This window comes from Acipenser ruthenus, chromosome 7 (genome assembly GCF_902713425.1).
Source record: "Acipenser ruthenus chromosome 7, fAciRut3.2 maternal haplotype, whole genome shotgun sequence".
NCBI classification, from domain to species: Eukaryota; Metazoa; Chordata; class Actinopteri; order Acipenseriformes; family Acipenseridae; genus Acipenser; species Acipenser ruthenus.
Genome location: NC_081195.1, coordinates 63,799,327 through 63,816,236, shown reverse-complemented (window position 1 = coordinate 63,816,236; position 16,910 = coordinate 63,799,327). Strand labels below are relative to the sequence as shown.

The window sequence follows — 16,910 nt, the reverse complement described above, 5'->3', positions numbered from 1 at the left end:
AGTTATATCAACAATGACATAATAGTATTGCGATACGACAAGGATAGTCCATTAGCTGAGCATCCAGTAATGTTGACAGGTTTAATATATATATTAGGTTTTATATATTTTTAATGTACTTATTTTACTGTTTTTAGCAGGGGATTGTGGGGAGGGTAAATATATATCAGATTGTGTTTCACCAAGATCAGCTCACAGATTTCCATTTGAACAATGCAACGCTGGCAATGCTCTTAATTATTAAACGGGTCTTGCAGGCACACTATAAGCGATTATGTAATAACTGAGTGGGCAGAAAAACGAAGGGGTGGTATGCAAAGAGGAGAGGTTGACCACTTCTCAGCAAGACTGGAGGGAGGATGGGGGAGTGAGTGGGCAGATGGAAGGGGGAGGGAAGGAGGTCACTTGCCCCACTCTGGATTTAAAGAGATACATTTTTTCATCAACATTTTCATAATATCATAGTCTTAATATTCATAGTTTAACATCCCATTCATTATCATTCTTTCTACTGAGATCACTATTAACTAGGCTTACCATGTATTATTTCTTTCTCCTTCACATTGACAAATGACTACTAGAAGGGTGCAGCTGTAATGTGTTCCCACTGATTTGTATAGAGATTTTCAATTTTCCAGGTAAGAAATTATTTATTTGTAAAATGTAGATGATATAAAGCATATACCAATGGTGAGAGTTAATGTACTGAACCCTTTGAATCATAATATTAAACAAACTATGAAAATTCTACCAATAGCTGCCCTTGTGCTACAACCATATAATAACAGCATTGCTGTTGCAAACTACTATGCAAGAAGATTCAGTTTACTAAGCATTGCAGTCTATGCAAGTATGCCATCACTTTGGTACGTATGTGAAATATTTAGTATATTTAGCATAATTGGGGATTGAAATAAACCATGTTTTTTTCCAGTAATGGTATAGACTGCAACATTATTTTGAACTACAATATACAGTCTGATGAAAATAATTCGGAATTGGCATACGTCAATATGTTGTGTTGTGTTGGCCCTATTGTTGCAGAGCATTCCAAGTAAAATTTATGAAGAAACAAGTCCATTCAGTTGATCTAAATACCATTACTGTTTAGATCATTAATATTGGTCCCATTGTGTATCAAGGTTCTGAAAATCTAAACATCAAACATGTTTATATTGATGTCACAATGCTAGTGAGGGTCCTATGTTAATTTCATCACTGGTAGAATTGAAGCAGCCCCATTGTGTTGTTTTGTGTTTTCCGCTATGTGAATTTTAAAGGTTATTTAATGTTGCTCAGTGGTCTTCAGTTTTGATAGAATATCTGCTCTTATGTTGTACTGTGCTTTGTGGATTGAGTTTGTAATTAATTGGCATCTCAGCCCATTCAATTAAATAGAAAGGCAAGGGTTAGATGCAAACCGCAAAACCATGAGTTAAAAAACAAACATCCTACCTTTCAACTACAGAGCAAGCTCTGTAGTTGAGAGGCAAGTAGAGAGTTAGAGAGGCTTGTCAAGTCTGAAATATAAATGAGTTCCCTTGAGACACCTCCCAGCACTACCAGGAGTCTATGCCAAGTCATGTCAAAGCTGTGATCAGGTCAAACGGTGGCCCAACCTGATAATAGGTATAGGTACAGGCCACTAAAAATGAAACATGACAGTTTTATGTATATATTGTTCTGAATGCCCAGTTACAATAAAGGCTGTGTGACCCGAGCAACAGGTAAAAGGAGCCTCACCTGAGTCCTGCACTCTATTTGAGGTCCTAATAGTGACTTATTGAGCCGTGGCAGTATGAACAGGCTTTACCCTAGTCAAAATGAAAAATAAAAATACAACAGGTTGTAAAACGTACATTGTGATGCTAATGAGGAACCTTTAAGGTTGTATGCCCAGCTGGAAAAGGGGTTTCTGTGAGAACAGCTGAAAGCCACCAGGATATTAATGGCATTTTGAGTGGTACCATTTGGCACTGGAGATATCTAGGATATTGTATCTTAGTCTAAAGTTTCACAAAAGGGGAAGCATGCAGAGCAGGGAAATACAGAATAGTTGTGCTGGGGCTCTGTTAATGGCTGTGTTATCTGAGAGCACCAATACCTTGGATGAGACCGCTGCAGGATAGCTTTTGCAGTGACACGTGTAGCCCTATTCCCTCTTGGCAAGGGGACAAACTAAGGTTACTGGCTCGTGCCCCTACACTGTCCTTCCAGTTGATTCCAATTAAATTAAATTGATGCATTAAAATAATGGATATTGTTGAATCAGGTAGGGAATGCAGTCAAACATGTTCCAGTATTAGCCGGTGTTTGTACCATAGTAAAAGCTTCACTTTTAAAAAGTATTCCATAGTAAAAGCATAGAAAAGTGCATTAAATAATAGTCAAAGCGTGGTAAAGAACAGGTAAGCATTGTAAAGCACAGAGAGGTATGGAAAGCAATTTTTGAAAAAGCCATCTTGGCTCGGGAGGGGGCAAAAAGACTGGAGTCAAGATGGCCACCGTGGCACAGCCACATAGTTTAAATTGGGTTTGTTTAATTGGGTGATTACTTTATTGGAAAGGTGTGGAATGTGGCCAGGTGTTGATTGATCTATTGATTGTCAATTAACCCTGGCCACACGCTATATAAGATAAAGGAAATTGGTGTTTGTGGGGAGAATTGCAATGGGAATGAGTGGCTGGATATGTGGAGTCTTTTAAGAGTTTTAAGAGTTTAAGCTCAGCAAGGCTGTTTTTATATTTGTAATATTTAACCTTAAAATTATATCAATACAAACAACTGAGCATTCTTTGAGATTCAATACTACATAAATATTATATATTTACAGCATTTCTTTCTTTATATAAATAATAATAAATAAATAAAAACACCAGACTCGTTGGATCTTGTTAACAGCAGCAATTAACCCAAGCAGCTCGTCACAACGCAATTGTCTGCAGCGAAGTTTAATGTTAAAGGTCAAACTAGTTTCACTCTCTAGCCTTGTCTTACACTGATGATGCAAAAAGCCCTTGAGGGATGCTAAACTGAAAGGCTACTGGGGGCTCCCGAGTGGCGCATCCAGTAAAGGCGCTCCGCATGGAGTGCAGGATGCGCTCTATAGCCTGGACATCACCGGTTCAAGTCCAGGCTATTCCACAGCCGACCGTGGACGGGAGCTCCCAGGGGGCGGCGCACAATTGGCCGAGCGTTGCCCGGGGGGAGGGAGGGTTAGGTTGGCCTGGGTGCCTCGGCGCACCAGCGACCCCTGTAGTCTGTCCGGGCACCTGCGGGCTTGCCTGTAAGCTGCCTGAGAGCTGCGTTGTCCTCCGACGCTGTAGCTCTTGGGTGGCTGCATGGTGAGTCCGCAGTGTGAAAAAAAGCAGCCGGCTGACGGCACACGCTTCCGAAGACAGCGTGTGTTCGTCTTCGCCCTGCCGAGTCAGCACAGGGGTGGTAGCGGTGAGCTGAGCTTAAAAAATAATTGGCAATTCCAAATTAGGAGAAAATAATAAAAAAATAATTGGCAACAACTAAATTTATAAAATAAATAAATAAATAAATAAACTGAAAGGCTACTAGTCTAAAAACGGTCTTAAGCAGCTAGGTGTGTGGCTATGAACCTTGTGCTTACACTTTTCAAAAACAAGTTGTGATTAAAAAACAGAAACAAGACAAGAATTGGAAACCAAATAACACAAATGGACATTGGTAAGAGAATAATACATAGGTTTAACCATTTCCATTCTACCTTTAAGTACAATAAATAAATAAATATATAAAACATAAATAATGCATTACAACACCATAGCTAGTTAGCCAGACCTTTAAGCTGAGGCCAAAGTGTTTATTCCTGAGTGTGTCCCTCAGGCCTCATATTGACAATATTTGGACCTTACTAGAACGTCTCAGCATGTGCCTTGCTTTTGACAGATGCCTACATGACAGAGAACCGAGGGAAAGCTGAGGTATGAATGTGGCTCTGTAATCCAGCTCGGCTAAATGTAGCTCTTCCCATGAGCCTCTGAAAAAAACACCTGTGAAGCAAAAGTGTACTCTGGTTAGAAAAGGTGTTCATGATTATAACAACATAAAAGGGAAAGGCATGTTTTTATTTTTTATTAGGTACTGACAGCTGTGGCCAACAAGATTACAATCATAGCAACAGGAGGTCCGTGGATTATAGCAGCTGTGGCGACAAGTGCCATCACAAGGTTAGGTTTCATATGAAATCGATTTCGCAGTGTATGAACAGAGGAGGGGAGCTGAAGCAATGTTTCATTGTGTTGGATACCTGCTTTTTAATGAGATTTTACATTCAAGAGCAATCAGCAGTTACATATGTACATCCTTTATTAATACAGAATGAATATTTCTTTTGTTTGTTGGTGGCCCTGTATTCAATTATATTTTGCCCTCTCTTACTATATAATAGGCTTGGTCCTTTTCAATGTTTATTTTTCCAGGGATCACAAAATACCATTATAACTCACTCCCCTTTTAGAGTGCATACTGGGGTTCTTCATTGGTACACCATGAAACCTGTTAATGATACAACAGGTTTCACCCCTTTCAGTTTATGAGTTGTTTCTGATCAGCTGAGCTGACAACACACCATGATTGAGTAGGGTAAGATATGATTGAGCCTTGTTTCATTTGCTGATGTTGCATTGATGTTTCACAATTAACAGATTTCATGAACCTGAGTCAGCTTAAAAATAACTACTTTACTGTAAAAGGTGAGTGATTTATTACAGGACTTCCGGAGCCCCTAAAAACAAACAGCGAAAAGGAGCAAATTTACTTAGAAAGCTTGTCACACCCTGAGTCTTAAAACCTGTATACAATTCTGCTTCAGTTCCAGAATGCATTGCGTATGAAATGCATGTCTCGGGTCATCTTGATGCCTGAAAGTCCCATCACAGTGCCAACAGCAATGTGGTCCAGACTTTTATTTACAAATACCTATATTCCACTCTGTCTCAGTTAACATAATAATGGAGGGCAGAAATAGATTCTCCCTGTTGATTAACCCTAAACATGTGGATAAAGGTGTGTTAAAAAAAGACAATTGTGTGTTTTAGTGGTGGGTTGGCAGGGATAAGGTTAAAAATGGTCTCCCTGATTCCCTCCATTTCAGCCACGTTCTTAACCTGGGGCACTGATTGGTTGGTCAATGAATTTTTCATTTAGTTAATTGATTCACTTACTAGGCAGGTGAATTTAGCATAGTGCAAGAGTAGAAATGGCGTGACGGCTTGCTTGCTTTTAAGACAACCGTGTGTTTAAGCTTCTGCTTTTGATTTGCACGATTACCTGCCAATCTGCCTCACTATTGGCTACCCTGTCGCAGCAACCTTAAAGATTATCAAACAAAAAAACTATTGCTGCTCCAATGTTTCAGGTCTTACCTCAAGTATATACAGTGGCACCAAAAATGATTCATGTAATATTGGTGGTGCCACTGTATATAAATGCATCACTCATTTTTTCTGCAGTCACAGTACTGTAATGTACAGGTAAGTGCTGACAGCTGGAAGAATCAGCAGGGGAATCCGGGCTTGCACTGCTGACTGGTAGGGTATTTTTAAAAATAGAAACAAATGAACAAAAAAGAAAAGTCATCATTGCTGATTTATTACTGAGGAATAATAAAGGGACTCAGCAGAACAGAAGTAGGTTTTCAGGCTACTTCCGCCAAACATAAAATATAGAGCAGTATGTTAGATGTTAGAAGGTTGGATATTCATATATTCTGTGTTAAGGACATGATAGGGACTGCTGGAGAGGTGTATTGGCATCCTTTGCATAATGACTGAGGATCACACCCCCGGTCTCCAGGATCAGACTGGCGTCTGCTTTGCTAAAGAGCCAGACTGCATTAAGAGAGAGTAGACTGACACAACTTTAAATTACTCAGCTGGGGGGTGGATCCAGTCAAGTAATACTGCAGCACTGTATTACCTGCATCGTTCCCTGTTCTATTGATTCAATTAGCTTTAAACTGGGGGGGAAGCATTCCAGGGAAATACAAAAGACAAGGTTCATAAGATTTTTTCCATGTGTATCAATCCTAGACCACTCATTTTAAGTCTTTTGTTCCTATTTTGAATTCATTTGTTTTCAGTGTAAGACACGACTATAAGCAATATCATATTTAATAATGGATCACATCTCATAATGCTAAACAATATGCCGAAGACCGTTGCTGTTTAAAAAGGGCACATCGTTTAGAGCAGGGTTTCTCAATCCTGGGCCTAGGGACCCACTGTGTCTTCTGGTTTTCATTCCAACGGAGTTATCAATTACTTAATTTAGCTCTTAATTGAACTATTCATTAGCTTAATTAGACCTTTTTTTAATTATTTTCAGCTTTTAAACAGTTGGACATTTCAAGTTAACTATACAATTTTATAAGTAACTTGAAATCGGCAACTTTTTTTTTTTTTTTTTTTAATAATTTAGTCGTTGCCAATTAGTTTGTATTATTTTCTCCCCAATTTGAAATGCCCAATTATTTTTTTTAGGCTCAGCTTACCGCTACCACCCCTGCGCTGACTCGGGAGGGGCGAAGATGAACACATGCTGTCTTCTAAAGCGTGTGCCGTCAGCCGCCCGCTTCTTTACACTCTGCAGACTCACCGTGCAGCCGCCTCAGAGCTACAGCGTCGGAGGACAATACAGCTCTGGGCAGCTTACAGGCAAGCCCGCAGGCGCCCAGCCAGACTACAGGGGTCGCTGGTGCACGGTGAGCCGAGGACACCCAGGCCGACCTAACCCTCCCTCCCCCCGGGCGACGCTCGGCCAATTGAGCTCCGCCCCCTGGGAGCTCCCGTCCACGGTCGGCTGTGGAATAGCCTGAACTTGCGACGTCCAGGCTATAGAACGCATCTAGCGAGTGCTTTTACTGGATGCGCCACTCGGGAGCCCCGAAATCGGCAACTTTTTAAGCATATTAATTACGCACATTATTAGTTAAATTAAGGGTTTAATTAAGTAATTAAGAACTCGGTTGGAATGAAAACCAGAAGACATAATGGGTCCCCAGGACCAGGATTAGGAAACCCTGGTTTAGACGGTTAGAGGGGGCTTGTCCGATGCCTGACGGTTTTGTCTGCCTTTGGTAACCTTTCATTGATGTGGCTGTTCCAGGGATATATTGTGTGAGGTGGCAAGCAGAAGTGCCTGATGTGAGTGTAGCTTCAGGGAGTGGGCAGCACTTTCACTGGGGATGCAGGAATTAGAGCAAGAGAATTGCATTCCACCAGAGAGCCTTACTCAAGTTAACGGGCTGTACCTCAGCCAGCCTGGTTTCTGTTATGCTTTGCACCAGAAAATAACAGATAAACAAGAAAATAAGATAGAAATAAATAAGGTGCAGGTATGAGTCCCGTCTAAATCCATCTAAATCCTGTCCTACTTTAAATCATACGATCATAATAATTCATAAAATACTGTGCGGTCTAAGCAACGACATGTCTCAATGCCATCTGGAGCAACAGCATACTTGTTTATACTGCAGGACATTTGGATCATTTCAAATGTTAAATGTAAGGCGTGTATTAAAAAAAACACACATACACAAGTTTGTGTAACTGGGATCATATTTTACAGTCCTTTACCTCAAAGCTCCCTGTTATAAGTTAGTTTCAGTCACAATGGTTAATAATATATTTGACATACCTTAAATAAGGGCTTCTGACATTGGAACTCAGTTATACTAATTGTCATGTAATTCCCTAATCTAAGTGATGTATTATGTGAATTGAAGAAGAATTTTTTTACTTTATTATTATTTTTTTTTTTTTTCTTTTTACAAAACGCTGTCCCTAATGTGCTAAAGTGCATTGTATCTGATTAGGCTTGCACATAACTGCTATGCACCACAAACACCCATGGGGCGCATTAGGGTTTCACTGTACTCCTTCCATTTAAAACATGAACTAACTCATGTGTAAAGCTCTGCTTGGGTTTGACGTTTTAAGGCCTAAACATGTCTGTCAAACTCCAGCACATCAGCTTTTAATAAAACTACACAAAGGCGGAGAACACTGAGGTAATCACAATGATAGTGGGCTTTTATTTCATAATCTACCTTCCTCTTTGTTACAGCCTTTTTTATTTTTAACAAAAGGGTTACATAATAACAAACATAATCACTTTTACTTCCGATAAGCAATAAGATAACAATATAATACTACCTGAAAACAACCTGAATACACTGGGGCTGATAAGAAACTTGGATATAAAATTAGATTAGGTTTTCAAGAATGCCAATTAGTCTCCAAGGCATTCTTTATAGGCTCCTTTTGTTTTTAAGGTTTTATAAAATAAATTGTACACTGAACAACAGAGGACTCTATACAAAATGAGCAAAAATAAACCAAAAAGGTTTAAATGGATCCCATGTGTGGAACCCCTATTCAAACCCTAATACTATTCTAATTATATATACTCATATTTAAAACCATTATAATAAACTATCTGTTGTTCAATAGATAACAATGGTTCTTATAAAACTGAAACAAAATAAGGGAAAGACTGAAAGAACCGTATAATTCTCTGTAGGCTAAGTAACCCACATTTTTAAAGCAGGGTACTCATTTACATTCTAATATACCAATAGTTGAATAACTCATCATGACAAATCTGTATTTAAAGCAGTTTACAAACACACGTGCATTCCATTAGCTAAATCCTAATACATTTGAACTAAAAACAATCCGAAAATTCCAGAATTCAGAGTTGAATGAATGAATAATGTGGTTTTACAGAATGGATATGGCACCTCACTAAGAGCATCGGTCTTACCCACACACAATGATGGATGATGGCATTGGAAACCTTTAAACCCACAAAGTATGACTGGCAGGAAGGTATTGTAGTTTCAGCAACATAGGGTGAAAAAAAATCTGACAAGGCAAAAGTAAAATCCAGTGTGTGACTTCTTTTGACAGTTGTGTGTGCAAGTTATCCTACATATGGAGAGAATCAAAAAGAACCACTCAGGAAATCCCCAATAGTCAGAGCCTTAAAAATGTTCTTTAATTTGATGCTATATATGATAAGGTGACAAAACAAAGAATACAATTGCATAGATTGTAGACTATGCCTTCAACAACATACAGTACATATATAAATAGCAGACTTGTTTCAAATGTAGACAAAATGAAAACGTACTGTAAAATAAAGTATTAGGAACAAATAAGCAACTGACTTTCCTGAAAGCATAAGAGCCTACAAAGTCCCTTTTTCATGAATACAGCAGTTACTCATTCACTTTTCAGCTGAAATGCTCTTGGTGTCCTGCGATGCACTTTGTTTCAGTTCTTTATTTCTTTATTTTCTATCTAAAATGAAACAATCAGTTCTGTAATTGGTATTAAAGAATTGAAAACAAGCAGTTTAAAGGTTAACACTACAAGAAAACAAATGTTGTACTTTATTTGTTTATTTTGTGTATTTATTTATTTTAACCAGCAGATTTACCCATAAATGTTGAGGCCTCATTTAAAAGAAAGTCCACGGGGGGAATTCAATCATAACTATATCTCCAGGGTTGTAATATTGTTTTTATTGTTTTCATATACAGGTTCAGAAAGAACAGTAGTGAATGTTATTTAAATTACGGAAAAAACATCTTAGGTTAAACATCATTGTTATATATAAAGTTTGGTTGAATGTATTCTTTACAATGCATCTGGAGAGCAAAAAAGCAATAACTGATATTTTAATGATTATATATATATACACACACACACACACATATATATATATATATATATATATATATATATATATATATATATATATATATATATATATCATAGAGAAGTGCAAACTGTTTCTGAATCGTGGGTTGTAACCACCGAAGGTAAGTGCATATATAAACAACATAATAAGGATATAGTAACATAGTAAGGACACCTTTGAGGATAGTTAAATGTGTGCTAAACCTGCCAGCGCAAATGCACACCATTACCATAAATTTTTTTTTTTACTAGTGTATATTATTATTATTATTATTATTATTATTATTATTATTATTATTATTATTATTATTCTATAAATAGCAAAAAAAAGGTTTCAAGAGGATATGATGCTGTATTCCCCCGTACAAAATCGCAAGTAAAAACAGGTACCCAACTCCAACCCTGGTCCTGGAGAGTCCCAATCCTGCAGGTTTTGTAGGTGTCTTTACATCATCAATGGCTAAAGATCTGGAACACCTGTTAATCTTGACTAATTAAGCCAATAATTGGTTCAATTAAGTGACTGAGAGATTGGTTGAAATGAAAACCAGCAGCCACAGTAGCTCTCTAGGACCAGGACTGGTGACCCCTGCCCTACACAGTAGCCTGTCACTGACCACTCTAAGGTAGCCATTGAATTGTGCATTTAGAAATAATGACATTATTAGAAAAAATATAAAAACAACTAAATAAGTATAAGCCTAAACATAAGTTGTTGCTACTTATGGAGTGACTTGTGTGTTAAAATGTACTGAGGACAGTCCAGCTTTTACTGTATGCCTAGTAATAACACTGCTGTGTCTGGTATTTATATACCCGGTATTAAAGATGCACCTGTGTGGCCACTGAGCCCAACATAAATACATCAATAAATCATATGAACTCTTAACAAACAATGAAATACCATAAATAAACACATATTTAAAGCGATGCTCCCCAAGAAAAGTTGTGTTACTTATGTGTTTAATTATTTCATTTATATCTATTTGGTAAACACGTAATGCAACATAAAGCTTTGACTGGCACTAAAAAATATACATTTGTTTAATAATACATTTGCTGAAGGCTTCATATATATATATGTATATACATATATATAAATATATATACATATATATATATATATATATAGAGAGAGAGAGAGAGAGAGAGAGAGAGAGAGGCCCTATTCATATATAAGTAAGTGTTTACAGTTCTTTAAAAAAAGACATTTTAGTGCTGGTTGCAGCAGAGAAAGCTTTTATTTCGGATGATGAGACGATGTGATTGCAGGAGTTTTAAAAAGCAGTACAGGACACTAAATTGCATTATTTCTAAAAGCTGTGCACACAACGTTCAAGTGCTTCTTCAGGGTTACCAAGACATTTTAGCGCAGATAGTGCAATCGGCCACATCTTTTGCAAAACAGATTGACCAGAACCACATGCCTATACTACACCAGATTATTAGTATTACTAGAATTATTCATTGTACCCAGTGTCTCATAATCCACTGTAAGATTGTATATAAATATGTTACAACATTCTGTCTTCCAAAACTATCCCCACTCCGGTTTCAGCAAACTCCAAGCCAAAACACTGCATGCAGCTCTCTTCTTATCCACATGCAGAATAACCAGTCCATTGGCTAACTTAATGTGCAATTACCCAATAACTTAATGAATCTAGTTGCCAAAGTGAACATAATTGCCAGAGGATATATCTATATTTGTCAAATCAGTCCCACAGCATCAGATCAGTTATTGCTGATTGTATGGAGTGCAGCATTCAAGTCTAACGGGAAAGTTTTGTTCCTACTTCAAAATTTGTTTTCTGATGTGGAAAGGTCGGGGAAAAGCAGGTTATGGATCGTTAAATTATTTCTAAATGATGAAGTTAATGCCCTGTTGCCTGCTATGCAGTATTTTTAAGCAGTCAAAAGGTTCCTCGCTCCATGTCAAATCGTCTTCATTTAGCAGGGTCAAAAGTCCACACAGTCACAATTTTGAATCAAGTCATTCTATAAAACTCTCAGCTCTTGTTTGTGCATCGCTGTGGGAATATGAATGCCTGTTGGTTTAAGTGCCTTCCTTATATTTAAAGCTTTGGATAATCCAAGGACTCGATTTAAAAATAAATAAACTAGAACCAGGAAAACAACATGGATATCTTTGCAGTACACCACCTGGGATCAATTGCACCACTTGACTACTTTTTTTCTTTTTGTTTTCTCGTGCTGAGGTAGAGAACCAAAGGCTCATTATGCTAGAATGCAAAATAAAATGGTGGGCCATGAAAAAAGGAACACGTTCTTCACTGCATTTTAGTGAGCAGTATTTACAAGGTATAGTGGGAATGTGAGCTGGCAGACTCTGCAACAAGCTAATTATTTGAAGTTCTTATTGTTTTTTTCCATATTTCCAGTATCAAACCATTTACTGTCCAGGCCGGGGTGTTTTTATAATCCAACCTCATGGCTGCTTCGTTTTTCTAAGCCTACTTGAAGATTCCAAGACGAGCTTGGGTGTGTGTTTTCAGAACCATTAAGTAAACGTACAACAACAGAATGGTGATACATACTGTAGTGCATCACGGCAAAGAAAACTGCACCAGTTTAACTTTTGTACATGGAGGCACTTTCAACGATCCAGTGGACGAGTGGGTCAAAGGCACTAGCAACTAACTAAAATCATTTTGCTGATTTTCAGAAATAAATATTGGGGAAACTCAAATCTTCAACAATAAAAAAGGTAGAACCAGTTGCAATGTGGATGCATCACTTAAGTAATAGTTTTAACTTTGCACATTCTGAGACTGCTCATGCACCGCACCACTGGAAAGTTGTTTTTTTTTTTTTCTTTTCACCAGATAGTGCTAACTATAGTTATATCTTGATAATATTCATTTTTAAAGTCTGTAATCCCTTGAAGGAAATTGGTTATGTTCAGTCACAGTTCAGGCAAAATCAGGATAAACCTATTCATTTTCCCTGAAACTAGGCAGGAAACCAATCAGATCTGTCAAAAGTCCTTCTGTTACAACAAACGGTTTAATACTGATGTCATGCATTACATATACTGAGATACACAGTACCTTAGTCAATAGGGCACAATGCTGAATATTTTAACATGCTATGATCTCCAAAGGTTGCTGTTCTCATAAGATTTAATATTCAGTACTTAAATACTTTAAATTATTAATAACTTAAATAATAAATAACCAGTGCACTTTTGGTGAACGCAAATGAGAAATAATAAAAAAACTAAAAATAAACTGAGAAGTCGGGAACAAACGAAAACCTATTTCCCATTCTATGAGGTAATGTTTCACACATGCCAATATTAAAATGAAGACTATCAGAACATGCTTTTATTTAACTAGTTCCATAGTGCTGCCTTGCATCTAAACAGGCACCGTATAGTAGGCCTACCCATTGTGTATGATTTGAGTTACAGCATCCGCAGAAAAATAGCAGCATTGCAGATGTCTTGAGTTGAAGATGGGTAGTTCTTACATCATAAATCTGCAGCAAGAGACCGGTCAGGTTTTTTTTTTTTTTTTATAATAAGGTGCTTTGCTGGTCTGTAGATCTCAAGTAATTATGTCACCTATCACAGGGGAATACTTAGTAGATCGATAACTGCAGATGCTTGCATGTTCCAGCAGAACTGAAAAATATGATGCACGTTCTTGGATGCACTGTGCAACTTTGCTGAAATGTACTGTAATCCATGCATAACTTTTTTTTTTTCGTTCTTTAAAAAAAATGATAACCACGTTTGTCAAGCAAATAAATGGAAGTCCCAGTTAGGGTTGTACAACATCTTATAATAACCCTAGTTAAAAGATGTCTCCTTTGTTTACTTGAAGAATCCCATTTAAAAATAAATGTAAATATTAATCTTTCACGGATCCTGAAAGCTTGTTTTTTGTTTGTTTTAGTTTTTTGTTTTTTGTGTGTTTTTGTGGGGTTTTTTTTAATCGCTGACCATAACAATCGCAATGCAACAATGCATTTACGAGGTAAAAGAAGCATTCAAAGATGAGTACAATATCTACAAAGAGCGACAATGTCACTTGACTCCCCAGCTGCGAGTGGTTTTTTTTTGTTTGTTTTGTTAAACATCAGTCAGCAGCTTGTTTTTATTAACACAGTTTTGGTTGGCTACAGTGCAGTTGCCAGTTCTGAGGTTTGCATCTCTTAAATTGTCTATACTGTTGTTCATGTCCTCCTCAATTTCCATATACTCAGATTTGCTGATGGCGGATGAACTGCGACGACTTGAATTACTGTCAGAAGCTAAGTTGGGGGTACTTACACGCAGTAACTGAGCCTGCTCTACCCCTTCAGTCTCTCTGTGATAGAAGTAATTAAAGTTGGATACGATCACAGGTACAGGTAAAGCAATCGTCAACACTCCAGCAATGGCACACAATGATCCCACAATTTTACCCCCAATTGTTACTGGGTACATGTCCCCATAGCCAACAGTGGTCATGGAAACCACAGCCCACCAGAACGCTTCCGGGATGCTGGAAAAGTAAGACTCTTTCTCTTCAGCTTCAGCAAAGTACACTGCGCTGGAGAACAGGATAACACCAATGAAAAGGAAGAAAATCAACAGCCCCAGTTCTCGCATACTGGCTTTGAGGGTCTGTCCCAAAATCTGCAGCCCCTTGGAGTGTCTGGACAGCTTAAAGATTCGGAAAACCCTGACCAGACGAATGACCCTGAGAATGGCCAGTGATGTCGCCTGCTCTCCCTTCTGTTCTTTACCATCCTCTTCTTCTGCCAGCTCAGTGCCCAGTGTGATGAAATAGGGGATAATAGCCACAATGTCAATAAAGTTCATAATGTCCTTAAAGAATTCCGCTTTGCTGGGGCAAGCGAAAAACCTGACAATCAACTCAAAAGAGAACCAGATTATGCAGAGCGTCTCCACGATGAAGAAAGGGTCAGTAAATATATTTGGTTTGTAATAGTAGGTCATATTCCCCACAGTGTGTATCCTGCCCGCAGGGTCTTCTTTTAGTTCAGGTAGGGTTTCCAAACAGAATATGACGATTGAAATCAGAATTACCATAACAGATACTATAGCGATTCCCCTGGCTGGACCTGAGCTTTCAGGGTGTTCAAACAAAAGCCAGACTTGGCGTTGGAATTCTTTCTCCGGCAAAGGGCGCTCTTCCTCTTTGACAAAACCCTCATCCTCGCGAAATTTTTCCATTGCCTCCTCACCAAGCTCATAAAACTTGATCTCTTCTGTAAACATATCCAAAGGTAGATTCACAGGTCTTCTCAGTCGTCCTCCCGATTGATAATAGTAGAGGATGGCGTCGAAACTAGGACGGTTTCTGTCAAAGAAATACTCATTTCTCAGGGGATCAAAGTACTGCATCCTTTTCTTGGGGTTGCCTAGTAACGTGTTGGGGAACTGTGCTAGAGTCTTAAGCTGAGTTTCAAAACGCAGCCCGGCTATGTTGATGACCACTCTCTCGCAGCATTCGTGGTCATCGAGATCAGGATGGTGATAGCTGTCTTGAGGGTGCCCGGGCAAGGTTGACGTCTCATCCATGTTATCACCTGCTACCACGGTCATCTCTGTTGTTGAATTGGTAACACTGCAGAATTTAGTTTAGCTGAGCTAAATAGGGTTTTATGTATTCCAGTTTTTGTTTTGTTTTGATTTTTTTGTTGTTGTTGTTTTTTGTTTTTATCTCCCCAATCCACCCTGGTTCGAGGCTAGTTTGCTTTGCTATTGCGGTGCCCCAGCGTTTCTCCCTGACTCGACCATCACTTTACTGCTGCTGCTGTTGTCACACAGTTTGAGGAAAAAAATGGATCGAAGAGAAGAGATGTTTGCCAGCTCAGCAATTTCCCCTGCTTCTTTTTTATGCTGTCGACCTAGGGTGGCCAAAGCGCAAGCAGTACAGTAGCTGGATGCTGCAGAATACAAAATGCCAGAAAAGAAAACATTTAAAAATACGAGTACAAAACACAACCGTCTGCAGAAACGAGCCGTGTTTTTTTCTGCCTATACTGCATGCAGTTTCAATAGCCCACCCACACTCCCTTACACAAATCCTGCATACGCAAATATTTTCTTATAGTCAAATAGCTACTTCATCGTCAGAGGCTCAGGAGTTGCAGTAGAGCTCTAGGAGCGCGGGTGTTATCTGCAGAATTGTACAGCAAAACAGATTTGTGTTTAAACATGGCCCTTACCTGCGGTCAGTCTGTGGAGGAATGTGTCCACTCGGCGAGCACCAAAATCCAAAGCTAGAACTTTACCCTCCGAGCGCTGTTTTTATATGGCTATCACTTTACAGTCCGTTGTCTATGAGGTCTACTGAAATATTAATAGACTATATTGTGTGAGTATACATCGACGGAATTTACATGTCTTTAGTTTCTAACGTTGGTCGGTGCGCCCAATCCTTTGTAATACTGGTAAAAAAAACCAAACTGTAGGGTTGTGTCTCTGTCCAAGCCATAGGAAAGCATATTGAGCTAGAAGAAATAAATAAAACAAACAAATCCAAAGGACCTATTCACTGCAGACCAGCTGCACTATTGTAGCATAATGTCCTTATACAGCAGGAGAAATGATGATGGTGCGATTGGGAAGGCTGAATACATTAAGGTGCAATAAGCGAACTCTAGCCGTTTGTTGACGTTGCAGTATCAGCAGAAATTGGAGATCCTTTTTCCTATTTGGTGCAGATTGATATACGGGCGTCCCCAGGTACAGCAGCACCCCGACATGAGATGCAGGTCAAGTGTGAAGGAAAGAAAGACAGAAAAACAATGGAAAGAAAACAAAACGCCTTTGTAATGTTAAAACCTAGTGCATGATTTCGAGAGACATGGAGAGAGAGGGGGTGAGTGAGAGAGTGTGTGTGTGTGTGTGTGGGGGGTGTGGGGGGGGGGGGGGGGGGGGGTTAGACGCAATGCAGAAGGCTGTGCTAACGCAGACCTAGGCACACGTGCCGCCTTCTACAAATATTCTAATAGTTATGTCTGATTAGGGCGGGTTACTGATGTATTCAAAATTATCTTCTCGTTTTGCATTACGAGTATCTCCTCTTATGCAGCCATGCTGGCAAAAAAAAAGAAAAAGGGGGATGCTCTTTACAGTATTTCTGCAAGCCAAAGCACTGCAGTGCTGCAAAGCACTTAACTCTTATTTCAGC

The 16,910-nt window shown here is 38.8% G+C and overlaps 1 protein-coding gene across 1 annotated transcript; it reads right to left on the bottom strand.

Moving 5' to 3' along the window:
• Positions 1-8,046: 8,046 nt before the first annotated feature.
• Positions 8,047-16,603, bottom strand: LOC117416132 (potassium voltage-gated channel subfamily A member 1). Its single transcript, XM_034027195.3, has 2 exons — positions 15,943-16,603; positions 8,047-15,660 (listed from the first exon to the last, which is right to left on the bottom strand). The coding sequence occupies exon 2, from the start codon at positions 15,314-15,316 to the stop codon at positions 13,835-13,837; it is 1,482 nt and encodes a 493-aa protein (XP_033883086.1). The 5' UTR covers positions 15,317-15,660; positions 15,943-16,603; the 3' UTR covers positions 8,047-13,834.
• Between the last annotated feature and the right edge of the window lie 307 nt (positions 16,604-16,910).